Genomic DNA, 27,337 nt, shown 5'->3' with positions numbered 1-27,337 from the left:
TCCTGATTCAGCTCCCTGTACGGAACGAGCACCTGATGGAGCTCACCGAGTCATGGTGGTGGCTGTCATGACCAGCCTGGAGTTCACCCACACCGGCCAGCCCTTCTTTGGGTTCTTAGAGGTTGGCCTCCTTAGGACCTGGGGAGCAGACACTAGTGTGCCCCTGAGGACACTGGGAAACTCCTTTGCGTGTTGGCAGTGCTTCTCAAACTTTACAGCAGACAAGCCACCTGGGGATCATCTTCCAGAGTAGATTCTGGTTCAGTAAGCCCAGAGCAGGGCCCAGGAAGCTGCATTTTTAACAAGCTCCCCAGTGATGCTGATGCGGCTACACTCGAGTAGCTACCCACTGGTTCTTGAACTCACTGCACACTGCAGTCACCTCATAAGTTTGGACACATACTGGTATCTGGCCCCAGCCCAGAGATTCCAGCTGAACCAGCATGGGGTGTGTCCTGGTGTTCTGGGTTTTTCAGAGCTCCCCAGATGATTCCAATAGGCAGCAAGGTTTGAGAACCCCTGGCCTGGGTCACTGCCCATTATTCCTGCCCTGAGGGCAGCTCTGCCCTGGGAAAGCAATACGACTTAAGGAGAAAGGTGTGTGTTGGCACAGTGAGGAAGGGTGAGGAGGTGGGGGGGCGCAGGTACTGGGGGGGTAGGCTGCGGAGTCTGGAGGCCAGTATAGGGGAGAGATAAGAGTGAGCCCAGGGAGCCCTTCCCAGCAGAGAAGCAACCGGGAGAGGTGAAGCAGCTGAATGGCCCGTCAGAGCCCCAGTGTTTGGCTTCGTTCTTAACCCTGACTCTGAGAGAGAAATAACTCCCTTCCCCCTCTTCAGCCTCACCTGCCTCTCTACCTGTATCCCCGCACGGGTCCCCAGCCACCCAGGATCCATGTAATTTATGTGTGCGCTGCCCCCTCCCGCAGACTGTGGGCTCTCGGTGGGCAGGGACCGTGTCTGATTCATCTCTGCCGCCCCAGGCCCCGCGTGCTGGGGGTAGGAAAGGTGCGTGGAATTGAGCGGATTCCTTGGGGCGACTGGTGCTCAGGGCCTCTGTGCTACGGAGTTCTCAGCACACAGCAAAGCCTGCGCATCCTGGTAGTAATTGTGAAGGTAAATCTTGTCTGGTGTCCTCGCAAACACTTGGTGAGGCATTCCATAAATATGTCAGCAGCAGCATTAAAATTTGATGGCAGGCGGCTCAGGTGGGGACTAGCACTGTGACTTCCCAGCAAGGTATGACACCGCCACCTCCCTCTCATTAGTCAGCGGCAGGATGCTCAGGCCTCCACACTGAGCTGGGCCCAGTCAGGGGGAGGGGATTTCTTCCAAAGAGGACCCCTGGCTGCTCTGAGGGACAGGCCAAGGTCTAGGCCATAGAAAAGTAAGTCAGCTTTGGGCTGATGTTGGGCTGAGAGGCAGAGTCCCTGAAGGCTCTGGGAATGTGTCCAGAGGCTAGAGGGCCCCCGAGCTGGAGGAGGCTGGAGCCCCATTTGAGTCTGGGAGCCAATAAGAAGGGCTTTATAGTCAGCCTGGTGGAAATGGTCGATTTGCCCCAAAAAAAGGCCTCATAGAATACTTTAAAGAGGCACGGCATTAGACTCATCATTTAAACAAGCAAAGGGTCCTTTGGACAGGAGTCTGGGATGAAAAAGTATTTAGTGACAGAAAGATTGGAACTCAATCTTGCCTACTTCCCCCCCCCCCCATCGTCCATCTGAGGAAACTGAGGCTATGTGAACCTGAAAGAGACATGTTCAAGGTCACACTGTGGTAGAGACAGAATGAGATTAGGGGCCTAACTCGTAAGTTAAAGCTTTCTCTACAATCAAGCATTTGGGGCACTTGTTGAAATAACAGGAAGCTACCTAGAAATACAGTTTTCATTAAAAACAAGCCCAAGTGCATCCATTTTTTCAGCAATCGCACAGAGCATGTGCTATGTGTCAAGGACTGAGTCAAGCACTGAATAGCCCCTCACATTTGTAGAACACTTTTTGATTCACAAAGGACTTCGAAATGCATCAGTATCATTGAGTCCTGCAACTGTTGTGATACCACGTTGTACACGAGGACCTCAGGTTCGGAGAGGTAAAGTGACTTTTCTGAGGCCACTTGGCTACGTTACTGAGGGGCTTAATCAGGGACTGACTGGCCACAGGCCCCTGGGCTCCTCCTCCCCTCAGTTACCATCCCTCGCTGCTGCCCGTGCAGAGCATCAGGTCGCCGCTTTACAATTACTTGCAAAAATCATGACATGGTTCCGAGCTGTTAAAGAGTTTCTGGGTTTATTGGGCAGTGTGCTAGGTTAGCCATTGTGTTGTTTGGGGTCTGTGGCCCGTCTCAGGCCAGGACACACTACGTCCTGCTAAACCGGCCTCCTGTTTGGGAGGGGCCAGAGACGGACCTCGTCCCCAGGCTCCCCTCCCTGGTAACAGGGGCAGCACGCCTGGACTCTTCTGAAGGCAGCCAGGGCTGGCTGGAGGGGCACAGGGACAGGCTCCGGGAACCTGCTAAATGATGAAGCTTGAACGTTCACTGAGGCCCACAGCTTAGCCATTTCCTATAAGAAGCCCTCCCAGATACCCCAGCTAGAATAAATTCTAACTTCCTCTCTGCTTCCAAACCTGCCTCACCCTTTTCTCGCACCCGAATCTCTAGTTCTGGGTCTAAGAACCACATAGATGCAGGGAGTTCCTGGAGATCCAGAGCCTGAGACCCACTCGGGGCACCTAGCACAGAGCTCTGAATGGAGTAGGGCCCCTGTGAATGCTGAATTGAGTAGATTTACCAAAATCCATCACAGGTGTGGGAGCTCGATTCTCTTGGGAGTACAGTTCAATGTTATTCCAACTGAACTGTGTGGAATCAGGAGCCTAATAGTCTAGATCATGGAATGGGGGCTTCTGGCAAGGTCTCTCAAGCAAAACGTTCAGGTTTCCAGACTGAGCATTTTCTGATGGCCACGTGGGTGGTAAGGAAAAAACAACCCTTCCCACTTACCCATCCCAGCTGTGGCCCCAAAGAATGCAGTTTGGTCATGCTCTCTTCTGAGCTGTAACTATCAGCGGGTTTTGCTCTCGCCTTTTAAGAACACAAAAGCAAAACCACAATGACGAAACTTAAACTCTTTTGCAGTGAGCCAGGCTTGGTGCTGTGGTTGTGTGTCAGAGAGGCCCGGTAAGGCCTGGAGGGGGCCCGGCCCCTCAGGAGAGCCCGTGCAGCGCTCCTTTCCCCCCTGTGGGGCCCGCACCCTAGCCCTTGCAACAAACGTGGCCCTTCCCTTTTCAGTGTGCTTTGCTGCCTTTCTCTGTCTCTCTGTCTCATGCTTCTACCAAAGATCGAGAGCCAGAGTTTTAGGAATGCTTTTCCAGCATGATCTCGTGAGCTGTTTCGGTCTGACACTGAAAGGTGCTGGCCAAGCCATGCTCACTGAGCGAGCATGTGCTGTGGCTGGGCCCCGGTGCTGGGGGCAGCCGAGGTTGTCACGAGCTGTCCACCACACGTGGTAGCCTGTCTTGGTTCCTGCCCTCAAGGAGGAGCCAGACTCAGCAACAGAAGAATGGAGATAGGGGTCACAACTACCCCCGAGTCTGAGCAGGGGTCTGGGCCATGGGGCTGAGTGCTCAGGGGAAGGTGGGGGAATGCTCTCAGCTGGGACGAGCAGTCCAGAAAGCAGTATTTGAGCTGGGTCTTGACAAGTTGGGAGATTGGACATGAGGAGGAAGAGGAAGGTGGCATTTCAGATGAAGGACACAGCATAAGTGGATGGAGAGGGGCCCCATGGGGCATACGGGGAATGACTGTTGGCCTTTGGGGCAGGGAGGCCGTAGGAGGTGTGGCTCAGAAGCTCGCTGGGACCAGACCCTGTGGGTCCTTGAATGGCACAAGGGGGCTTCTGGTCACTGCCTTGCAGGCTTGTTTCTCACAACTGTGCTGCGTGTGGGCACCCCCGGGGAGGCACACCAGAGACCAGAACTGCCTTGCCCCACACCCATACACACAAGGCACGTGTTTTGCACCCTAGTGAGGCTGCGAGAGCCATTTGCACTTTGCACGTTGTCTTGTCCATTGTGTGCGTAGATGAGGGCATTGGACCAGAACTTTGGAATAATACCACAGCAGGAGAGCAGATTAAAATGGAACCAGAACTGCTCAAAAGGTGCCATAGCATAGCCAGGGGTCTCCAACGGAGACCTATCTACAGGGGCCAGTCTGGTACAGAAAGATGGGAAGTCAGCCTCAGGGGACAAGACAATAGTTGCAGCTCGCTTGCGGCTGATGACACCCTTGCCCCTTGAAAATGCTGCGCTGACCATCAATATGTTTTGATTGGCCCCATGTGACTCGAAGGCCCCAGTTCTTGCCTCTGATGGACGCCAGCTGGTGGGGTCTGGCATGGGCCCCGCGGCCCACGGTGGAGGTGCTGAAGATGCGACAGTAGGGTTGTTTCCCTCGGGTTCCCCGAAGGGTCCTCGCGCTCAGGTTCCCGTGGTTGCAGACGGCAGGAATTGGGCTAAAGGGACAACAGGCTCCTATCTACAAGGGAGCAAGCTGAGGCCCACCGTGGTCACGCAACTGCCTCAAGGCGGGTCGGCGGTCTCACGGGGGCCCACCCGGCACCACCGTCCCACTGCGAAGCCCATGGCTCTCTCGAGAAGCAGAAATGAGAGACACATTCTGCATTCGTTCCCTCACTCTTGCCCTCTCTCTCGGTTTTTCTCTTCTCTGTTTTTCTGAAGGCCTTCGTGGCTGGTTTGAGCTGGTGGGAGAAGAGGTTTTTCCCAGGAATGGATCAATGCTGTGTGCCAGGCTGTCCGGGCTGACAGGACTGACCTTTACTGAGTCTGTTCGGGTTTTCCTCTCCCTGTTGGGAGCCCACGGAGGTCTTGCTCTGGAGAGAGGGAGGTTGAGAAGCGGCGGCCTTCCAGGGAGCCCGTCTGGGGGTGGGTGCAGTGAGGGTAGGAAAGGGGAGAGTGTTAGTGCCAGAAGCCATTTGAGGCCCCTTGTTCGAATCTCTGAAGTCACTCAGGCTTTGACAGAGCCCCAGAATCCGGTACGTGTGCACGCACCCCCCCACGCACATCTACACTTGTGTATATATGCGTATGTCTGTCTACATGTATGCATGTATATACATGTATGTTGTACATCTAACACCTAAAATAGTAATATAATATATATGCAATAGTATCTAATATGTATACATTTGAAAGCGGTGTCCTCCCTCTAGCTATGGACGGCCACGCAGAGTGCCCGCTGACTCCGAGCCGTGGCACGTCACACGGTTGTCCAGGACCACGGGGAGGGGCTGGAGAAATCTCACGGCCCTTTTCACATCTTTCCTTCCTCCTCCTCTGCAAAGCTTTGCTCTCAAAGCCCAGCTTCAATCCTTCAGAAATAGAACTTGGCTGGGAAATAGAAAGTCACTTTGAAAGACTTTCCGTATGTTAATTACAGCCGGCCAAGGTCTCGAGCAGAGGTGGGAGCCCACCATCTGCAGATGGGGTCGGCCCCCGGCGAGCTCTGCAAATCCCCATCATCTGGCAGGTGTCGTTTTGGGTTAATTAAGAGCTACACTGAGCCGGTTTACCTGTCACTTCGGAGAATTTTAGGAAACTTCGACTTTCTTGCCATCTCTGAGCTTTTAGCAAAGGAGAAACAAAACATCTCTGATTTCTGACAATTTTCTTGGCCCTGGAATCTCCAGGAAAGCTGCCTTAAAAAAAAAAAACTTTTCATTTTAATCAGTCCTTTCTAGTGACCTCACTGATCTTCATCACTCGTTCTTGTATATTTGGAAGACAGCACTGTTCTGGGGAAACCCACCATTTATCCTAAATTTCTTAAGCCTCTGCTTTCTTTCTCAGTCTTCGAGGAAAGAACATACATTCTTCAGCTTTATTCTGTTTTAGCAGCTTTGGAAGGACTTTTGATTTGTGTGTCAGGGGCCTCTCTCAGCAGTCAGGGCTGTGGTCAGAGGGTCTGGGCTGGGAGCAGGAACGACGGGAGTTTTCTCTACCATCAGTGATGAGAAGGCACCAAGTCCTCCCCACACCAGGGTTTGCAAAGATCTGTAACTGTTAAGTCATGTAATCTTCACAAGCTTCAGAAGTAGAGATTTTTTTCTTCCTTCCATTTTACAGATAAGAAAACTGAGGCTCAAGAGGTAAATTCATGTGCCCAAGGCCACCCAGCCTATGAGTGGCAGAGCGTGGCCTGGACCACGGGTCTTGGAGTCTGACTTCAAAGGTCATTCTGTCTCTCCCAGGTAGACAGCTCAGGGCAGGAGTGAAGGGTGGTGCTCACCTGTGGGTGTGGCCCTGGACAGGAGCCTGCAAGGGGGCCAGCCCTCTGTTCTTGGGCCGAGGATGGGGTAGTCTGCCTCCTGTGCCCCAGAGGCCCGTCATGTACCAGCTGCCTGGTCCCACCCCCTGGGTTTTGCTCATGCAGTTGCCCCCCGGGTCCCACCACTGCTTTCCCCGGTGCAGAGAGCCCACCAGAGCCAGCTGGTATCTTCTGGCAGCGTGAGATCAAGTAAGCTGGACTCAAACCCTTATTCCCTGCCTCATGGAAAAGCCCTATGTCCTCCCCAAGATTTCTGCCACGTTTCCAGTGGAGGCTCCCTTTCACACCCTCGGGCTCAGGCTCCCTGACGTCACCCAATGCTCAGGCTCTGTGATCTCTGTTGCTCTTGAGCCACATGCTTTCATCTCAGGCCTGCGGCCACCCAGACACCGCCCTCGGCCACCTCTGATTCCCAGGTAGGAAGAAAACACCAACCGAGTCGGCTTTACCGAATGTATCTGGGATGGTGGCTGGCAGAGAGGGTGATACAGACCCGAGGAGGGACAACTTAAAATGGGAATCCAGACAACCACTTAAATGTTCCTCACCCCCTCCCCTCCCCACACCGTGGCTTGCGCACAGCTCCTGCGTCTGCCCTTTTCTCTTCCTGCCCTTTTCTCCTCCGATAACAGAACCTCCCAGGATACAGGGCCTTTCTTATGCACAGCACTTGGGTCTCTAAACTCCACCCCTAAACCCAGTAGGGGCTTTCTTTTGCATATGCAAGAACTCAGTGAAAGCTGTACAATCCCTTTCAGGGCCTTCTTGGTTTTTAGAAGAGGCGCTTCTTCCTCCCCTTCTCTCCTGCTTCCTCGGCGTCCTGGGTATGGGGAGAGGGGAGTGCTCTTCTCGGAGTAACATTACCTCGCCTCCCCTCTCACCAATCCTATGATGTAGGCCCATATTCAAGATGAAGAGACTCTGCCCAGAGAGGTTCAATCACTTACCCAAGGCCACACAGCCAGTAGGCAGAGGGCTGAGTGCAGAGCCTTCCACAGGAATGCCTGCAGCCTTCCCTGACCCCTCCCTGCTTTCTGCTCCCACAGCATCATATGGGGAGGGGGGGCCCACCCTGCGGTGCTGACTCCGAGTCTGTTCTCACTGCAGTCCTGGTTTCCCCTCGGGACTGCTCCTTCCCAGGAGGCTGGGGATGGATGACATGTTTTGTTGGTGAGAGTTCCTAGGGGCTTATGTGTGACCAACTCCAGACAGCCCAGGAGCTGTCTCTGAGGAGGGCCCATGTGCTGTCTGTGGACAGTGAGACCAGATGACGGTCTCACTGTCCACTGAGTTACAGCCGCCTGGGCTGGGCTGGCACCCCAATCTGCCTCACAGAAACTTTTCTATTAATGCATCAAGAACAGGTTGCCCAGTTTAAGGGGTTGGTATTTTCGAGAGATGCCAAAAGCATGTGTCGGTTAGTGGAAAGAAACAAGGGGCCCCTGTTGTCCTTTGTGCTGGGCAGACATAAGAGAAGGCGTTGGCTTATTTTTTTTAATTCATCTTTGTGAGTGCAGCTGAGACACAATGTTCCATTAGTTTCTGGCGTGCACCATAGTGGTGCCACAAGTTTATAGATTACAGCGCCGCTCACCTCCAGTGTGGCTCCCATCTGGGAAGCTGTTTACTGTGTGATCTTTGTGTCGGGCCAGCCAGCAGTACTGCATTGTCTCCCAGGCCCCCCGGCCCGCTCGCTTGGACTGTGGCAGCGGTCACCTGGCTGGTTTCCCTGGCCGCAGGCTCACCTTCTCCAGCCTCTCCTCCAGATCCCGGCACTCCCTAGTCTCCCCTGGGTCCCAGCTCTCACGGGAGAAAAGCGTAATGTTCTTGCCCCACCCAGTTCTGCTCTGGGGCTTGCCTCTCTGCTGGGCCTCACAGTGCCCCGGCCATGCAGGGGGTCGCACTCTGACCAGTCCCACCCCAGACCTTTGCTTGTGCCTGGGAGATCCTGTCCTTCCTGGCTCACATGCTCCCTGGCACCCCAGAAAGTGCCCCCAGTGCTTTCCCCCCACCTTCTCTTTGTTGGACAGGATTCACTCTTCTAAGTGGCTGTTGTAAGGTTTGAAGGAAAGAAGGTGAATGTTCCTCAGGTGTCATGAGTGTGGTGAATTTAAGCAGGGGAGATGAAGCAGGAGATTGGAGCTTCCAGGCCCGGAGAAGCCAACAGCAGGTGGGACCCGCTGAGCCCCCAAGGACAGGGCCTCCTTCCTTGCTAGAAGCATCATGGCCCCTGAGAAGTGAAATTCAAGCTCTGCTGACAAGAAGGGCCTTTTAAAAAAAAAGAGACAGAGGCCCAAGATGGGAATGCAGTGTCACATAGGCAGAAGGTCCTGGGCTGGCAGGCGGGAGGCCAGCCTCGGAGTCCCCCCACCTTCCTGAGCCTCCATTTCCTCACATAGAAAATGCAGACAGTTACACCCATCTTGTGAGCATCATAGGATTGTCAGGAGAGTTAAAGGAGATTCTGGATGCCAGGGAGGCTTTGGTGAGCAGGATCAGGTCATTGTCATGACTGACATTTGCTGAGCATTCACTGTGTGCCAGGCACTCGGTGTATCACCCGTTCAGTCTTTACAGTGATCACATGCAGTGCGATCTGTTAATTGCTCCTACTTTACTGAGGAGGACACTGAGGCACGGAGAGGCTGAATGATCCGCCCAAGGTCACAGAGTTAGGAAGAGGCAGACTCGGGAATTAAATCCAGGCAGTCTGGTTCCAGAGTCCTTGCTCCCAGCCTCTGTGCCAAACTGACTGAGGACCGCTGGGCTCAGTGGTGGCCTGTGGGCTCGAACCTAGGCAGTCTGCTGCTTCCTGGCCACCTCTGGGGTCAGGCTAGGCCAGGTCTCTAGACAGGCAGCCGCCTCGGTATTTGAGGACTGGCCTCCCCACATCTCATGTGCCAAGGACTCCCTACACTAGCTTTCTCTGTGGCACTTCAGATAATCAGCATCCCAGAGTGTCCAGCAGGCGGCCGGACCGCCCCCACGGGTCAGCCTCATGCCCCAAGGTGCTGAAGCTCCCCTTACCCTGAATGCTCGCTCTCCCAGGGCATCTCATGGAACAGGCTGGCTGAGGGTGCCCACAAAGCCCCTACTCAGCACACCAGGCGGGGGGGGGGGTGTTCCTGGGGATTCTCATCTTCCACCAAGGAGCAGGGTGGTGTTGTGAGTGGGACCCACCAGTGGATCATATAAACTGGGTTGAATCCTGGCAGGCAGCAGGTGCTCAATACCCCCCTGGCTCTCAGTACTAAGAGCAGAAGTAGTGGCAGCCATCGTCTGTGTCCCTGGGTCACTGAGGTGTACCTGGTCATTCATTCAACAGAACTTCTCAGTGCCTGCTAGCTGCCAGGCCCTGTCCTAGACCCTGGGATGGAGACGTGAGTCTGACAGGACTCCCTGCCCCCGTGGAGCTTCCGTCGTACTGGAGGACGCAGAATTAACAAGATAAGCACAAAAAACAAGAGATGTTGGGTCGTGATCAGTTCTATGGAAAAAAATAAAGCAGGAAAGGATGGGGTGGAAGGGGTTTCCATTTTAAATTCGGTGGTCTGGAGATGAAATTGGAGCAAAGCCTAGAAGGAGGTGAGGAAGAGAGCCAGGCACATGTATGTGCAGGAGCATCGTGTATCAGGGAGAGGCAGGCGAGCTACCGGCCATCCACGAACACCGACCGTCTGTTGCGGACGGGGCATTACACGGGGAGCGCGGGGCTGGGGGCGGGGGGCGCACAGGCGCAGAGAGGAATCGGACCCAGACCCGCAGGGCAGACACTCCCACGTCACAGGGGACTCCCATGTAGGTGCTGTGGGGTGCTGCAGGAAACGGAGGGCACCTGAAGCGGGGGCTTCCCAGAGAAAGAGGTATCAGAGATCCAGCTTGGGGACCGGGTGGCGGTGGAAGGTGTAGGGTGGATAACACAGACACGGTTAACTCCAGCTGAATGGACCCAAGACCTGCACTTCCGGGGGCTGGAGATCAAGGAGGCTTCCCGGAAGAGGTGGCCTTGGAGCTGAGCCTGGCAGACAAGCATGATGTTGCTAGACGGAGGAGCAGAGACGGCCTTTGCCAGCACAGCCTTGGGGCCCTGGGTCCAGGCACAGCGCTGTCAGGAAGTACCTCTGATGGGGCAGCCCGGAGCCCTGAGGGGAGGTCGGCTGTCCCCCTGCCCCAGGCTGTGCCGTCTCTCTGATCCCCCTCCCTGCCCCCTAGGAGGAGGAGGCACTGATGGATATGCGGAGGCTGGGCGCCTTCGGCCCAGCACTGTCACCACACTCTCCCTCCCTCCACCGGAACCTGACACCCTGACCACTGAGGCATAAAAAACAGAGAATTGGAAGGCTCAGCCTGTCAGGCTGGGAGTGGCCCCCAGAGAGGCCTGAGGAGGAGCACGTGTGTGTGTGTGTGTGTGTGTGTGTGTGTGTGCACGCTCTGCCTATGGTTGGCTGTAGAAATGGGGAGGAGGCCAGCTGGGCCCAGGGGGTGGGAGCAGCCGGCCCCTCAGGCCTCCTTTATTGTTCCTGCCCTACCTGGTGGAGCCCCAGGGACCCTACATCTGGGCCCGGATGCTGGGGCAAGAGCAGTGCTCCAGGTCCTGCCTTCTGGTTGGTCCTTCTGGAGGCTCCTACCCTTTGGCACCCTTGAGAAGAACCCATGGATGCACGTTGGGGCTGTGGGTGGTCTCCTGGGGCTGCCAGGGAGGGGCCCACCTGCTCTGTAACCAGGGGCCTACAGAGCCACTCACCAGCCAGCTGCCAACACAGCCGGGCTCCGGCCCAAACCAGGTGCTCTGGGAATCCCAGCCACAGGGAGGAGACAGGCAGGGTCCTTCCTGCTGCAGAGCCAAGGCGGCAAGGTTTGAGGGCAGGAATTCTGAACTCCTTTCCTGTGACTGGCTGGTGGTAAACAGGCCCTCCTGGGGCTGAAGAAAGAGCACAGGGAAGTGCCAGACGCAAGAAGCAGGGCCCCATGAGCAGCTGGGCCAGAGTGAGCCGTCCTCAAGTCCTACTGTGCCCCCTTTCCCCAACGCCGCCCCTACCCCGGCCCAGCTCGTGGTTTCTGCCTGAGCATCCCCAGCAGCGAACAGCGGCCCCCCTCCCAATGCCTGGAAGGCCCCGACCTTCTGTGCTCTGCTGTGCGCCCCAGCCCTCTGGCCTCCCTTCATCTCAGCGAAGTGCCATCTGCCTTCTCCCGGCATGGACGTGAGCATCTGTCTCACCTTCCCCGTTAGACCCATGCTCCCAGGGCCCCGGGAGCAGCCCCCTCTGGAGTCACAACACAGAAGGCCAGACTAGAGCTGAGGTCACCTTTGGCTTCTCAGTCCAGAGCCACTCAGGAAACACATGGGCAGTGGAATTGAAACCACATTGGGGTACTGGAGTGCCTCAGTCAGGGCGGAGAGCCAGGCCGGCTGCCACTTTGAACTTGGATCAAGGTCATTTTGTGAGAGACCCTGGGCATCAGTTTTCTCACCTGTAAAATGGTCCAATAACCCCCGGGAACACCTGGCACATGGTAGTTTCATGGTATGCATGTTGGAGGCTGGGATTCACTCCCTCTGCTAAAAAATGTTACAGGAGGAAATACAAGGCCGGTGTTAGCCATCCACTTGATTAAGGACGTGGGCCAGGCTTGCCTTTATTGGTTATGAGAAGCACCTGCAGTTCATGAGGCAAACGCCACTGGCATTTTCCAAACCTGACCTGACATTTGGTTCCTGTTTCTCTCCCGCCCCCCACATGCAGGGAGTGAGTTTTCTGGGAGCCCCTACAGCCACCCTCAGTATCCCTCGTACAACGACTCCTGGAGGTTCCCCAACCCGGGGCTGCTCGGTGAGTACTGGTGGAGGCCCTGTCGGGCCCCTGGGCCATCAGCCGCCCCATTAGGACCCCTCTTTGGGCCAGGGTCCCTTGGCAGCCTGAGGTATAGTCCCTGAGTGGGGGTGGGTAGCTTGCCTCAGGTACCTGCCATCCGGGAGTTGTGATGGGAGCCTCGGACAGGAAACACCACTCCAGCTCCGCTCGAGCCCTCGTCCCTCCCCCAGATGTTTTGGTGGATAAGGGAAAATGGCAGAGAAGGGAAACAGAGAAAAGGGGGCATTGAAGGAATAGGGGGAGCGTAGGAAAAGTGCCTTCCCGGGAGTAACATATTTCTTAACAATCATTGAATCTTCCGGTGAGAAATCTCTAAGAGGCAACAAGGAGGCAGCAAGTTGGCAAGAGCCAACTTGGATTGATTGGTAGCATCTACCTGTCTTGATACGGACTCTGCAGCTTAGTGATTGATTAGTGATGCCTGCCATGGACATCAGCAGAGCTCCATTGGCAAGTTGATTGCCGTGTGCCTGAAGGCCTTCTGCATCCTTCCAGTCCCAGCTCAGCGGGCACCCAACCTCTACCCAGGCCTCAGGCTGGCATATTATCCATTGTTGGGGCCAGCCTGATCTGTGTACATCATCAAAGATATTTGGGCCACTCCAAAGACCAAGCAGGGATAACTCGGCCCTTAAAAGGCCAAGGAGAACCTTTTGTTTTGTTGAAATGAACTGACATGAAAGCAGCTGGTGAGTGATAATGGGAGCTGAAGGTTCTGGAGCATGAGGCAGGGGCCCAGGGCTCACAGATGTCACTCACCACCCGGGGGCAGAGCTAGTCAATGAGCCTGCACACGGATGGCCCCAGCAGTCAGCTGAGGAATTCCTACACAGGTTGGGACAAGGCTCAGAGACCACTCAGGTTTGTCTGCCCAGCTTAACAAGGCCAGCTTAAGTAAGAGCCTATTAATTCCTGGATCCGGAATTTATTTTAGGACTGGGAAACAGACTTCACCAGAAAAGCAAGAACTTGGTCCCTTCAAACTCAAGTTGCCAGGTCATGGGTCTGTGATTAGGTGACTAAGGCAGACAACGTGTCTGACAGACACCATCCCTTCCTGGCTACCACCCTTCCGTGCACTTGGGCCTCAAGCTGCCCCCAGCTGCCCCGAGCATTCTGGCGTGTCATGCAAAACTTGCGGGTACAACAAAGAACGATGCCAGTTAGTACTCCAGGTCCCTATGCCTGCAGATTTCATTTTATAGGAGACTAGGATCGTACTACCTGTGGCCTCCTGGATGGGCTGATCTGTGGACTTTTTTGGTTGTGGTAAAAATAAATTCTAAGTATTGGACCACATCTCCACTTACCTAATGCTTTTCCTGAAACAGCCCCTCTGAGAGGCCCTGGTCTCTGAGATGGCCCAGCTGTCAGCCCTAGGAGGCAAAGGCTAATCATAGTCTCCTTGAACCAGAGTCTTTCAGAGGGGTAGGGGCAGAGCGCTGGGTCTGGAGCCCGAGCGGGTGGCAAAGGGAGGGTGGGGCTAGGCGGCATCTGGGGCCTTTGCTGTTCAGCTGGAGTGAAGGCAGTTCACATCCCTGGGTGTTAGGCGTGGGCTGTGTGCCTGGTATGGAAAGATGTGGACTCTGTCTCAGGGAGCCTCCAGGCTGGGGGTGAGGGAGCCCCAGGCAAGGCTGTCCATGCTGGGAGGGTGCTCAGGGCCTTGAGAGGAGACCAGAGCTGGTACATAGGAACTCTGTCCATCTAAATGAGTACCTGCTCATTGTGTGGGCGCTGGGCAAAACTCTTCATGTGGGTTACCTTTACTTTATCAATAGCTATTATCTCCATTATACAGATGGAGACAGTGAGACTCAGGAAGGGTAATTAACTTACCTGAGGTCACACAGCATGCAGGTGGCAGAATGAGGACTCAAACTCAGATTGCCCCAACCCCAGAGTATGATGTGGTACTCTTACTCTCCCTGACCAATTAAGTCTGAACAGCCAGGAAAAGAGGCCTCATCCCTCCATAGAAGTCTTGAGGGGCCTGAATACTCAGACCATGTATGTGTTGAGAACAGCTCTGATCAATTTTTGAAAGCCAGGTTATTGTATTTATCTGTCAGACTTTCTGTTGCAAACCACAGAATCCACTCTGGCTGGCTGAAGCAGAAAACCAGTTTATTAAGGGATATTACAGGCTTCCAGAATCTCCAGGAGGACCAAAGAGACAGGTGTGGGACACACGGCCAGGAACATCACCCAGCCACACCACCAGGGCTGCCGGAGCCCTCCTGCTGTTACCAGTTGGCTCTCTGCTCTCTGCTGCCACTCTGGCCAAGGTGCGGGAGAGCTCGGCCCCGCCGCCCCCAGAGCTGGGCGCCTCTGCCGTCCTAGCCCACCCACTTCCTCCTGCTGCCTCCTTCCCGATCCAAGTCACATGCAAGAGGCTCTAACAGGCAGAGCCCAGGGGACACACTTGTGCCCTAGCAGCAAGTGGAATGGGAGAACGAGTTCATTCAAAGAGGCAGGCCTCCCACCACAGGACACCCTGCAAACACAGGAAAAGTCGAAAACAACGTTAGGTAGTTACAAACATGAGAAATGGCCCCTGCACTTCCCAAGTCTGTAACCTGGGGAATCATAGGTCATCCCCCAATTGGGGCCTCAGTTGCCTCGGGTGTAAGATGAGGATAATTGCCACTGGCAGCTTCGTTCAGGCAAGAGCTGAATATGACACTCTCCTGAGGCCCACAGCCCTGAATAAGCAGTGATCCCACTTTCTTGAAGATGAGTGAGATGCCAGACTCACTCTGTCATAGTCTTGCAAATAAGTTCCAGGCCCATGATGTCTACCAGACTGCCCTTTACCCAGAGTGTCTTCAGGCCGTTAACTAAAAGAATCCCACTGGACCAGAGAAGCAGACTGATTCTTTCTGGGGAAGGTACCAGGGGTGGGGAAAGCTGCTCTGAGGCTCCTTGGTGCTCCTGCTAGATCAGTGGGAGCTGCAGAAACAGGTGAGACCCTACACACACACACACACACACACACACTCACACACACTCTCTCTCCCCTTGCCCCTGTGTGCTCACACGCAGCGCCCGCACCCCAGCCAGCCTGGTTGAAGTCCCCTTCGCAGAAACACCGCCCCGCCAGGCTGGGCAGTGCCGCCCTAGTGAGGCTGCGCACTGACCTCTCAGGAGAACGCCCCTCCCGCTGAGCCTCCCGTGCCGGTGCGGCCTGCACGTTGTGCACACAAGGCCCACCAGGGCACAGCGAGCAGGCCGGGAGGGCACGCAGGCAGGAGGGATGGGCAGGAAAGCAGTGGTCAATCAGGATTAGAAAGGGTGTGCCCGTGGCCACTCCAAGGGGATGAGGAGTGAGCGGGAGCCTGGAAGGACTGTGTCAAGAAGCAAACTGATGATACTGTGAATTAGGAAAAATGACAGAAGAAAAGGACAAGTTTATTCTAGATGGAGGTCTAATGGGCACCAGAGTGCTTTGTAAGGTGATGTGTTCATTTCTCATGGTAAATGCAAGCATTTTTGATTTTTCGGGACAGGCTGGCCAAGAGATTAGGCTTTGGAAGGGGAGTGAGTCAGAGCCGAGCGGGGGGTGGGGGGCAGGTGACAGGTGGCCTGTTGGGAACTCGGAGGGCTGAGCTGGGATCCTCCCAGGAGCCTTACTTCTATTTGCTGCCCCTGGAGGCCCCTTTGTGAGGGCAGTCCCTGCGGTTTTCCCGCTCCTGTGCCATGCCCAGGCCTGCAGGGATGTCCCCACCACAGACACACACACATTCCTCTCTCCTGGGCTCATCTGAAGGCAGGATGCAGGGCTGGTACTGCAGATTCTCTGTGGGTGACTGTCCTAATGCTGTCCCCATCCCAGAAGAAAGAGCAGAGGAGGCTGGCTGACAGGTATCTCTGAGCCAGGGCTCCAACTAGGAAGGTGACAGAGGAGGCCGCAGAGAAAGCCATCTCTGGGAAGACTTAGGCATGGGATTGGTGCCTCCGCCTTCTGGAACAGCACGGCGAGGCATTTCCCGCTCCTCCTCCATTGTCATTGCTGCCTGAGCCATACTCCCTCCCGGGGGGGTGGGGGGATGGGAGGGGGCAAGGGAGGAAGTAGTGTGTCTGTTCATTGGGACTGGGTTTGGAGGGCCAGTGGCACGTGCTGAAGTGCCTCCCCCATCCTGCCCTCTAGATTACATACTAGCTGTGTGATCTTGGGGAAGCTACTTAGTCTCTCTGTGCCTCAGCTTCCTCATCTGCTACATGGGGACGATACTAGTTCCTACCTGGTGGAATTGTTTTGGAAATGGAAAGCGTGAATAGCTGTAAGTGACTTAGAAAACTGTCAATTTCCAAAGCACTTTCACATCCTTGTCTCATGGTGCCCTCATATGGCCCCATTATGACCCCCCCTTTTACAGATGAGAAAACTGAGACTCAGAAGCCACTTGTTCAAGGTCACTCAGCCAAGAGTGATAGAGTCCAGGCCTTGGTGCTCAGTTATGGTATCTGGGAGAATCACAAATAAGTATGAGTCCACTCCCCCCGGGAATTAAGCAGCTCACTATTCCCACCCCAAGAGATGCATGGTCCAGTGGCTACCAGGGCCCCCACCGCTGTCCACCTGGATAAACACAGCCCCCCAGCGTTGGGTAGACTGCACTGTGGTGGGAAGAGTCCTGAATGCAGGCCAGGCTCTGGCACTGAGAGGCCCTGTGGCTTTGGGCACTTGGTGTTGGTTTGTTGAGCCTCGTTTCCTCACCTGTAAAAGGAAGCAATGGCCTAGCATCTCTAAGCTTTGTGGCTCTGAGAATCTGCTGGTCTCCCTGAGCCGCCCAGACTCTTTCATCCCTGGAGAGGAGTTTTGGCACAACGTAGGCCTCCTGGAGGCCTCGTCCGAAGCAGGTAGTCCCAGAATGAAGCCTTGAGACAGTGGGAGGAACCCAGCTTGGCTCTCACCCTGGCTCTGTCTGGAGGTCACAGGCCGCAGGGCTCCACCTTGCAATTTTCCCATGGTCTCCCATACCTCAGGCTCCCCATGTCTGTCTCTTCCTGTCCTTCAAACCCAGCCCAACCCACATCCTCCAGGAAACCTGACTCTGCCAGAATCATCTTGCATTCCCCAGAGCTCTTTTTTCAGAGCTCTAATCCCCCTGCTGACTCTGAACATTGGTCTGTGAGGTTTGTGATTATTGCCCCTTGCTGTCCCCAATAGGGCCAGAAAAGAAATGAGTGAATGGGCAGGGGTCTCCGCTACTGTTTGTTTACTCAATGCTGCTGTGCATTTACTCATCCAGCCTGGCTGTGAGCACGTGCCACGTGCCGGGCGACAGACTGGGAACTGACGACAGACACCGGGAAGAGCAGAGCCCAGCCCCCTCCTATGTGGGGCTCTCTGTCCAGGGGCAGGGTGGGGGGAAGAAGCAGTAAAAGAGGTGATTGGAGCCCCTGGTCCAGGCTGCAGAGGAGGGTGAGCTCAGGGCGGGGGGGCTGCAGGAAGAAGCACAGAAAGAGGCAGAGAGGCACGAGAGGAGGATAAAGTGGGCTAACTCCCCTGCCCTGGAGGTTGAGATGAGACAACACGTGAAAGAGTGGTGCGAGGCCGAAGAAGTGCTTCTCCGCAGGTAGTTGCTATTAGCATGAGGGTATCCTTGAGACCTCTGCAGGGTCCGAGTTCACTGGAGTGTGGTGTGTGCGTGGTATGGTGGGGGAGCAGTGGGTGGGTGGGGGGAAATCCCAAGAGGTGGGCAGAGCTAGGTCACGAAGTATCCACAGGGCAAACTAAGAAGTGATGGCTTTTCACCCTCTAGGTCAGAAGTCGGCAAACTCGTTCTGCCAAGGGCTGGATGGTAAATATTTGGGGCCGTGCAGGCAGCTGTAGTAGCATGAGAGCACCCACAGACAGCACAGAGTCAAGTGGGCCAGGCTGAGTTCCAGTAAAACGTTATTGACTGAAACGGGCAGCAGGGAGGATTTCACCCGAGGGCCCCAGTCTGCCTAGCCCAGCTCCAGGTGGGGAGGAGGCCTTGAAATCTTGTGAGCAGGAAGCCACCCTGATTAGGTTTGCAATTTGGGGAACAGACTGGGACAGAGATCTTGGTGGCCTGGGAGGAAGGGGAGGAGGAGGGGGACCCTGGTGGAAAGGGGACCCCATGTATGGGGTGGCAGGCACAAGGTCCCCCTCGAACCGCCGTGCCCTCTTCTGTCTCTCCCAGGCTCCCCGTACTATTACAGCGCCGCGGCCCGAGGAGCCGCCCCGCCTGCAGCCGCCGCTGCCTACGACCGTCACTGACCCTCGGAGCCAGGTGGGCGCCAAGCACTTGCAACACATATCACTGAGGGCGATAGCCTCTCAGCCCCTCCGAAGCCAGCCAGAGGGGCCCAATGAGACCATCCCCCAGCAATCCTCTCTCGCCTGAAACCCCCCTCCCAACCTTTTCCTGCCAGGGAACTGGGGTTCTATGGTAAGGCTGTTGGACTTCTAGACACACGTCCATTTCTAAGAGTCAATCAGTGCGCTTCTCCCAACAGCAACTGGGTGTCTGCAAAGCCACAGACTATTCTGCAGACAACTGTAGCCCCAGCCTAGCCTGCCGGACCCCAGCTGTCTGACCATCCACCTGTCTTCCTGCCCCAGGCCTGGGAAGGAGAGCTTGTTTTTGTCACTTCAACAGCACCCATGTAAATACCTTCTTGCTTTTTTGTGGGCGTGAGGGTCCAGCTGAGCAGACTGCCCACCCATTATGCATCCAATATTCCCGATGTGTCACAGGACATCTTAGACCTGTGTGCAGAGCATCCCCTCTGTCTTGGCTGCCCCCCCATAGGTGGGCTTGGAGTTGTCCTTGAGACTAAGGATGCCCACCTCAGGTCCCAGCCTCCTGCTCATTGCTACTTCTTTAACGTCTGGACTAGGAGTCTCATTGGGCTGGTTATGCTTCAAGCTTGCCCCCTGAGACCCCTCCTCAGGAGAAACACACTGGAGAGATGCCCTGGCTTCCTGGCTCCATTTTCCTGGGCCCTGTGCAGGGTGAGCGGCTCTTTTCCATATCAAAGGACTCAAAGAGAACAAAGGACTGTCTGGGAGATTCCTCAGCTAGGATTCTAAAGATGCTGTCCAAGGTGCTGACTGCATTGTGTACTTTGAATGCTGGGGCTGGACAGGACTCAGAAGACCATAGTCCAAGGCAGGGACTCCCAAGCCCCTGGAACCACTGAACTGAACTGGGATGTGTTTTCTGAGGCATGCCCAGGCTCATATCACACTGGACACCACCATGGACATTTCTCCCACCCTCCAGGATGCCAGAAAGTGGATTCTGGGCAAGCCTGTTCCTGCCATGTAGACAATAATTAACAAAAAGGACATTCTTGCACTGAGGACCACAAACACCTAGAGCAGTCAGCCAGAACTTCCTGATCAGCCCCTCCCTATCCTCGTGGAGCCCAGTATGCAGCTGGAAGTAGAGGTGCTGGGATGGGAGCAGATGCCTAACTTTGCACAGTGGGCATATACCTATTGCTGCAAGGGGTTGTAATGGCCAGGGCCATGGCCAAGGGCCCCAGGAGCCTGGAGGGGAGCTTGGAGAACTCACTGGAGGCTGGAGTGGTCAGAAAAAACCACCTGGGAGGATACGGGGGACAGAGGAAGGCCTTCTGGGAGAGAAGCAGGATAAGCAGTGAGGAACTGGTGTGTGAACTGGGAGTGGTTTTGAAATAGGGGTGCCAGGGGCCACCATCTCTTTGCCTGGGGCCTCAGTTCCTTCAGTAGTCTCTCTTTTGCCCACTCAGAACAGCAAGGCGGAGGCCCTGTCCCAATCTGGGCTGAATTACACTGATGACCATGGACTTTGCCATCTCGTGTGACAGACGTTTGCATCCCTGATGTTTGCATGTCACCAAGTTGGCAAAGAGCTGGGGCAGAGCAGAGCCTGGACTTGAGGTTATTGGGCCTGAGAGGTCTTGTCCTGGCCACACCGCTTCCTTGCTGTGGGACCTCAGACAAGACCTTCATGTCTCTGAGCCTCCATTGCCTTGGTATAGCAGGGTCACCTGCAAGGTCATCCTCCAGCTCTCTCCTTGCCTTCCTCTTTCCCAGGATGGGGAACAGACTTGTAACTGGGTCATCTGGGGGCAGGTCTTCTACTTCTGAGCAAGCCTATGGGATGGGTATCTATTTGGACCAAATGGGAAATAAGAACACCCAGAGGGATGGGAATAAGCCTTGAGGACAATCTAGTCCAGCTCGCCTCAGGGGAAACTGAGGCCCAGTTTGGGGAAGCCTGGGACAATGCAGGGAAATAGAACAGACCTCCTCTGGCCACCACCAAGTGTTTTCTCCCCAACATCCTACAAGGTGGTGGGAGAGAAGAGGAAATGGGCTCAACACGGTGGAGTCCCCAGGCATTGACTGGCAGAGGCGGGCTGGGATTCAGCCTCCCAACCCCTGGCACAAGGTGATCCTTCCATCCCCGGGGAGGGAAGTTGACAGCGAGGGCAGTGAGAGATCGTTCTGGGCCCACTGCCACAGATGGGCGTGTCCCGGGCTGTTAGAACTGACAAGGAAGCCCAGCCGTCCAAGGCAGAAGTGGAGCCAGGGAGCTCACTGCCAGTGCACCCACCACCTTGGAACCTGTTGGGCAAAGAAGGGAGGCAGCTGGGGGCAGAGCCCACCTCCAGGAACAGGATGAACCAGCTCCAGCCCCCACCTGCCAGGCAAGGTAGGAGAAGGTACAGGAGCTGACCTCTCCTCTCCTCCTTCCCTCCCTCCTTCCCTGCTGCAGGAAGTGGTGGGCTCAGAGGTCTGCGGATCAGGCCTTTGGCCTCTTACACCCACACCTTTGGTCCTTGTCCCTCCTCGTGGTCTCAGGCTATTGGGAAGTCAGCTTTCCCTGAACCAACTGCCTAAAGCGCACACTGTCCTTCCTCATCAAAGCCCAGCTGGCCCCATTCTGTTCCTTCTCTTGCTGTGATGAGCTCCCTCCATGCCTTTCCTCTCTCCCCTGAGGCTCTGCTGGTCTTCAGATTGCATTTGTATTTATTAGACAACCCCTTGATTCCTGGGCTGCCAGGCAGAAGCACAAGAGCACATGGATGTACACATATGTTCTCACACAAGTACCTGCTCTCCCCAGCTCAGAGTCCGCTCACTGCTGGTGGAACTGCCTGTAAGCCTGGAGAGAAAGGTTCCAAAGGACACAAGCCGCTGAGTGAATGCCAGAGAATTCTGAATGGACAACACAAGGCCAGGGCTTTCACCAGCATTGTGGCTGGAGGCCTAGGGCACTCCACAGGCCTTCAGCCCTATGTTCTGGCTCTGACTTTTGGAAAGGACCTTGTGGATTTTATGAAAAAGTTTCATACCATTAGTCTAGCTCCAGCCTTGAAAAATCTGATGACATATCAAATCCAACCTCCCTTTCTCAAGGCGCCTTAGTTAGGGTTAGCCCTTTCATAACTCACATTTGTATGGTGCTTTGCAATCCTTGACCATTCCCTGAGGCAAAGATCACAATGCCCATTTTACAGATGGGAAAACTGAGATTTGGGGCTTGCATGGCAAGACAGAGGTGAGGTGAATTCTCAGATCTCTGGGCTCCATTCTCTCTCCACAGAATTGTGCTCTCATCATGGGAGCGTATGGCTTAGATATACCCTTCAATCCCCTAGAACCCCCTAGACCCACGAGGAAACAACAGGGACTCAGAGGCTGGCCTGACCAAATGGCCTAAGGCTTGGTGGCTTTGCTGGTCTGCCTTGATTCCCATTAACACCAAACCTGCAAAGTCTTTGCTCAGATTCATTCACATCAGTGCTTCTGAGGTTTCATTCATGCTTCTTCCCTGCTGGGTCCTGAGACTCCGAGGGGATCAGAGCACATCCAAGACTACACCATCAGCCGTGGCGGGACCTGGACGTGGGCCCGCCTCTGACTCCGAGGGTCTAAGGTCCCAGGGTTTATGAGATGTCTCCTCACTGTGGCTTAGACTCCAGACCGGTCTGTGCCAACACGGAGGCATCCCCCAGCCGGGCCCCGGGGGCGGCCACAGGCCTGAGAAACACAGATCACAATCTCCAGGGCCCTGAACTGCTGCTTCCTGGGTCAGGCAGGTGATCTCGCCACTGAGGCAGGGCATGAGGTGGCATGGGGTGTGGGGGGCAACCCGAGACAACCAGAGGGCTGGCCCCATCCAGTGGCATTGAAATGTGAAAGCTTTTTAAATGCCCTTCCAGCCAAAAGAATATGTTTGTGGGCCACATCTGACCCACTGGCTCCTAGCTCATGACCCCCAATTTTTGTCCAGTGCTCCCTTTCTTCTTCACCTCCTTGCCCTTCATTGAAGATGGGAACCCAGAGAGATGGGAGATGAGCTTCAACTTGTTAGGCCAGTCACTGTCAGGGACAGGCATCCCCAGTCCTTACCCCCTCCCTCCTCACCCTGGGCTCTTGCGGACCGTTTGGGCTTTGATGGTGGGTGGGATAGAACAGCTGGTGGTGGGGGTGGAGGGACTGTTGGCTCTGAGAGGCCAGTGCCGCTGGGGTTTTTTCATGTGTGCGGGGGAAGGGCCCCAGATGTGGCCACGGGGCACTGAGGGGTGAAATCCCTTTATGAGAAGTCATAGCCCAGAGCAACTGCCCTGCCTTTGGCAGCCTCTGGCACCAGCTTCCCACCCCCCACTTTCTGGATGACATTTCAGCTAGACTTTAGCTCCAAGCCATGGGGAGCAAATCTTAAAAACAAACCAAGCACTCCTGACAAATACCTAGAAACAAGATATGTCTGAGACACAGCTGCCCTGAGGGTAGAGAAAAATCCAGGTCCCTGCATAGGCCAGGCCCAGGCTGGAGAGGGTGCACCCCCACAGCACTCTGGACTAGACCAGCTCCTGGGTGACCCCGCTAAGAAGCTGGCTTTGCGGCCATGGCCCTGTCACCCACCGAGGAGCCTGCCTCTGATGGCTTCCAGGCACGCACATCGATGCTCCTGGAGAATTCATTCCTTTAGTTCTTCTGGCCTCGGAGAGGTCCAAGGCAAGTGCATTTCTTAAAAGGTAACAAAACATTATCGGAAAGTTGGACAGTCAGGCCATGACTCCTAGCCTGCAGTCTGCCCCACCTCCCAGCAGCCCCTTCAGCCCCTTGTCCCCTGACGACCCCTTACCTCAGGATTCCCTCTTGCATATTCATGGTGGAGTCATCGTGGAGCCGCAGTGTTGATCCGCACTTCCCCACTGTCAGCTCGCGGCTGCGCTCCGGAGTGGCGGCCAGGTCCCGAGGGGCTGCCGCAGAGGACTGGAAGCAAGTCCCTGGCCTGCCTGTTCTCTTGAGGAAGGGTCTGCAGCTTCTTGGACATGGGCTGCTTGCCAGGAGCAGCCAGGCACCAGACTCTCTTTCCTTTGCTGTGATTTCTTGACATGGGGGTCCCGTTCCTGGACCACCCCCCATCCCAGGATCAAAGGAGACCTCAGGATCATGTCCCTGCCAATCTAGAGTTTCAGTCCATGTGTTCCCAGGGGTCCCCTTTAGCCCATGTCTGAGTTGGGGGTAAATGTAACCACCATGCAGTAAGTCTAGATATTCTCCTTCCCACGTCTTAGACCCCCTAAGCGGCAGAAGGAGAAAACGCAGCTCTTTATCTATTTATTGAGGAAACCGTAATGAATTCTAAAAGGGAGTCGGTCTCAGGTAGTGTATTTGGCCTGTGGGCAGGACAAGGCGGGGCAGGAATCCCACCTTTCAGCTTTAGACAGCTCTGAGCACGGCTGGGGAAGGAAGCGTGCGAACCAGCAGGGGGTGGGGCAGATTGGGAGTCAGGGGCCCCCTTGCCCGACTCTAAGGCCTGACTGGAGGAGGTCAAGCTGAGCCTCACCCACCCCAACCACAGGCCCACCCAACCCTGCAACTATGGCCACTGGGCCACCCTCATCCCCAAAATCACCACGCATAAGGCCACGTCCCTCATCTTCTCTAAAAGCACCATTAAGAACAAGTGATTTTGGATGATGGATTTTTGATTTACAAACAGTGCATTTCCCTTGGAGTGGAACAGAAAGGAAACCACTTAATGGCTCCCTTATTTTCAAGCATGAATACATTTTAATGAAACTATTTTATTGTATTTGAGGAAATGGAGAGTTGAACATTCCAACCAATCAATAGCCAATTAATTGCTATAAAGCTAAAAATAAATAAGTCCTGAGTCTTTTGGAAATGCCCCGCAAAACTCAGAGCCTCTGAATCGGGCCTTCCCCTCCATATGTGTGCATGTGAGTGTGTACATGCACACACATGCACATCCCTGCATCTCAGACGTACTTGAAACTCAGACATAGTGCTGAGTCTCCTCATGCCGATTCTTGCCTGATCTCCTCACCTTTGGTCAGAGATGGTGAGCAGACCTGGCAGCAGCCCATCCTGGGGCTCAGGAAGAGGCAGGCCCATCCCTTGGCCCCACGCCACCAGCTCAGTGTGGGATAGAGTGGGCAGCGGGGGCCCCCTGGTTGCCCCCCACTGCTGGGCCTCCAAGTCTGGGCCAAGGGTGGAAATCTGATTTGGGTTTTGCCCTGACTCTTGCTGGCAGATGTTGCCCTGGTTCTTCACCCTCTAGTGGCCTTTGGACATTGAGTATTTATAGAAGTAAATGCAGATTACATTGCAAGTGGAACTCTTTAGCTTCTCATTCTTTGAGGCAGTTGACTTTGTCTTAGGGAATGACCTTCCAGCATCAAAGAAATACGTACCTACTGTATCCGCCAAAGTTGTGATGCCTGCATAAACACTTACTTGTAAAAAAAAAAAAAAAAAAAAAAATACAAAAAAAAAACCCGACAAAAAAAAAACAACAACAAAACCACAATTGAATTGCCTTTGAAAGTGGGAGATGATCGGTCTCCAACAGATTGAAAACAAATGCTTCTTAAAAATGTGTATGTTTTGTATTTTTTTTCTAGTAGAAAATAACTGACTTGAAATATTGGTGGTTTTTTTTTTCTTAGTGATGTGTGTTGCTTTTGTGTGTAATAATATTTGAATGTAATTACAGCAGTGCCAATTTGCCAAAGATGTCGGACATATTTTTCTTTTGTTGGGAGGAGGGCAGGGGCTGGGGGTGGGACTTGGGAGAAAACAGGGGTGGGATTTTGGTTTAATTTTTTACCTTCTTTTCTCGTCAAACCTGAAATTTGTGGTTTTATTCTAAGTTAAATGGTTGATTGCAACACTTTTATTTTAGATTAGTTGGAGAAACTTGCAATAAGATTGGCGTAGTTTTAATATCTGTGTGTCTTTTCATGAGTGACTGTTACTTGTGAAGAATTGATTTTATGTAACCTTTATGTGAGATAATTATTTGTAAATATTTGCCATAATTTTATTGGTTCCTAAAATAAAAGTAATTTTTTAAGTTCAGAAAAAGAATTTGATGTTGTTTGTCCTTACAACTTCATAGATGGTTTCTGACAACTTTCACAAAGCCACATGGGGCCGTGGGGAATTTTATTGGCTCCCCCAAAGGAATCAGGGCCAAACAGATCCGTGCAAGTCCAGCAGTGTGGTGTGGTATCGGACCATAGCCTGCGCAGGGCAGGAGGGGTCCCGGGTGGGCAAGCCGGCAGCCTGCGGGGCCAGGTGGAGCCCCACCTTGGATTGGACACCTAGCTCTGATACTCAATAGCTGGAGAACCTTGGCGAGTTCTGTCACTCCACTTCATTAGCTCCAAAATGATCAGTAACACCCACCCCGTTTATTCATTCAACAAATAATATTTGAGCATCTCCTCTGCCCCCAGCACTGGAGACACAGCAGTGAACAGAGCTACCAAGGACCCCAGTGACATGAAATTCACAATCTAATGGGTTCTTGTGAGGGTAACAGTAACACACATTGAATGTGTGCTCAGTGATGGTGTGTGCATGCACACACGTGCCCTTAACCTGGATCTTCAAACTGCCTGAAATCAAAGATGTCTGGGTGTGACCCACACACCTCTAACATGCAGACAGAGCTTAGGAGCCCACCATGCCAGGAGACCTTGTCTTGGGCTCCAAAGCCACAGGCCCTACCCAGCCAGGGCTCGGAGCCCAAGAATCCACGATCCTTCTGCGGAAGTGCCCTCTCCCTACACCTGCAGAGCAGAGCCGTTTTGACTGCACGGGAGCCCAGGAGCGGCTTTCCATCAGGGGCAGTTGCAGACCCGAGCCCTGCCCCTGCTGGGCGGTGTCAGTCTGCAAGGGCAGGCAGGGACCGCTGTGCCCCTTGGCACAGTGTGTGCGATGCAGTAATTGCCAGAGATGGAGTGGGTGAGTGACCGCGTGGGGGCCGTGGGCTGCGACTCATTCATATTTAATAAAGCCAGCTGTGCAGCCTCCATTCATTCTGGCAAATGGATGGTGACGAAGGTGATTCCTGAGGGACAGAGACATGCTGGAGCAGCGGAGCGCCGGCCCAGCGCCTTTCTTCCCACGGCTCACGGCTTAGAGGCACGAACTTCAAAGGGAAGTGGCAGCATTTGGAACTGACAATAGGAGTCTCTGGTGAGGCAGAGCAGGGCCGCCGTCCCTGATGCCACAGCCCTCGTCCCCGGCTCCCCTGGGACAGAGGCCCCAAGCCTGCCCTCCTCGGGTGCGGGGCACCAGCATCTGCCGTAGCCCGGGCATGTGCAGCCCCCACAGGACGGCGGAATGGACGCCATGACAAGGCCTCCGGGGACGAGGGTGGAAATGTCAGCCTGGAATATGCTCAAGCGGCCTCCGGCAGCTCCTCTGACCTCAGTGACCATCACAGAGAGGAGGAAGGGGGATACCTGAGGTCTGCCGTGGGAGACTTTAGCCTTGGGCCCATCTGTCACTCAAACTCCTGCTGGAGCCAGGCCCCATGCTAGGTGCTGGGTGCAGCGGTGATCTGTGGAGGAACAAGGCTGCACCAGGGCTGTGAAAAAGGCAAAAGGATAAAGGCTCCCAAGAGCCTGGGCTGGGTCTCAGCCCCAGATCTTGGTGGTCAGTTTGCTGATATAAGCAGTCTCTTAACTTCTAGGACCCTTGGTTTTTTTTCATCTGCACAATGGGTATAAACCTAACACTTATTTCCAAGATCTCATGAGGAATGCAAGCACTGTGGGACATTTTTTCCAAATGGCCAATGTGAGTTTTGCCAAGATATTTTC

The 27,337-nt window shown here is 54.5% G+C and overlaps 1 protein-coding gene across 6 annotated transcripts in view; it reads left to right on the top strand.

Annotated features, from left to right (window-relative positions):
* PAX5 (paired box 5) overlaps nucleotides 1-25,592 on the top strand; it is a 189,302-nt gene extending 163,710 nt beyond the window's left edge. For 4 of the 6 annotated variants that reach the window (XM_078061459.1, XM_036100449.2, XM_078061461.1 and 1 more), the window contains 2 exons: nucleotides 12,092-12,178; nucleotides 18,391-25,592. In XM_078061459.1, coding sequence (XP_077917585.1) covers nucleotides 12,092-12,178; nucleotides 18,391-18,467 — 164 coding nt within the window. In that variant the 3' untranslated portion in view covers nucleotides 18,468-25,592. Of the gene's footprint in view, nucleotides 1-12,091; nucleotides 12,179-17,985; nucleotides 18,369-18,390 lie in introns of those variants that run through there. The other 2 variants (XM_078061460.1, XM_078061462.1) reach the window with 2 other exon arrangements.
* The last annotated feature ends 1,745 nt before the right edge of the window (nucleotides 25,593-27,337 follow it).

Source organism: Halichoerus grypus, chromosome 14 (genome assembly GCF_964656455.1).
Source record: "Halichoerus grypus chromosome 14, mHalGry1.hap1.1, whole genome shotgun sequence".
In the NCBI taxonomy this organism is placed as follows: Eukaryota; Metazoa; Chordata; class Mammalia; order Carnivora; family Phocidae; genus Halichoerus; species Halichoerus grypus.
This window is presented reverse-complemented; position numbering and strand designations above follow the sequence as displayed.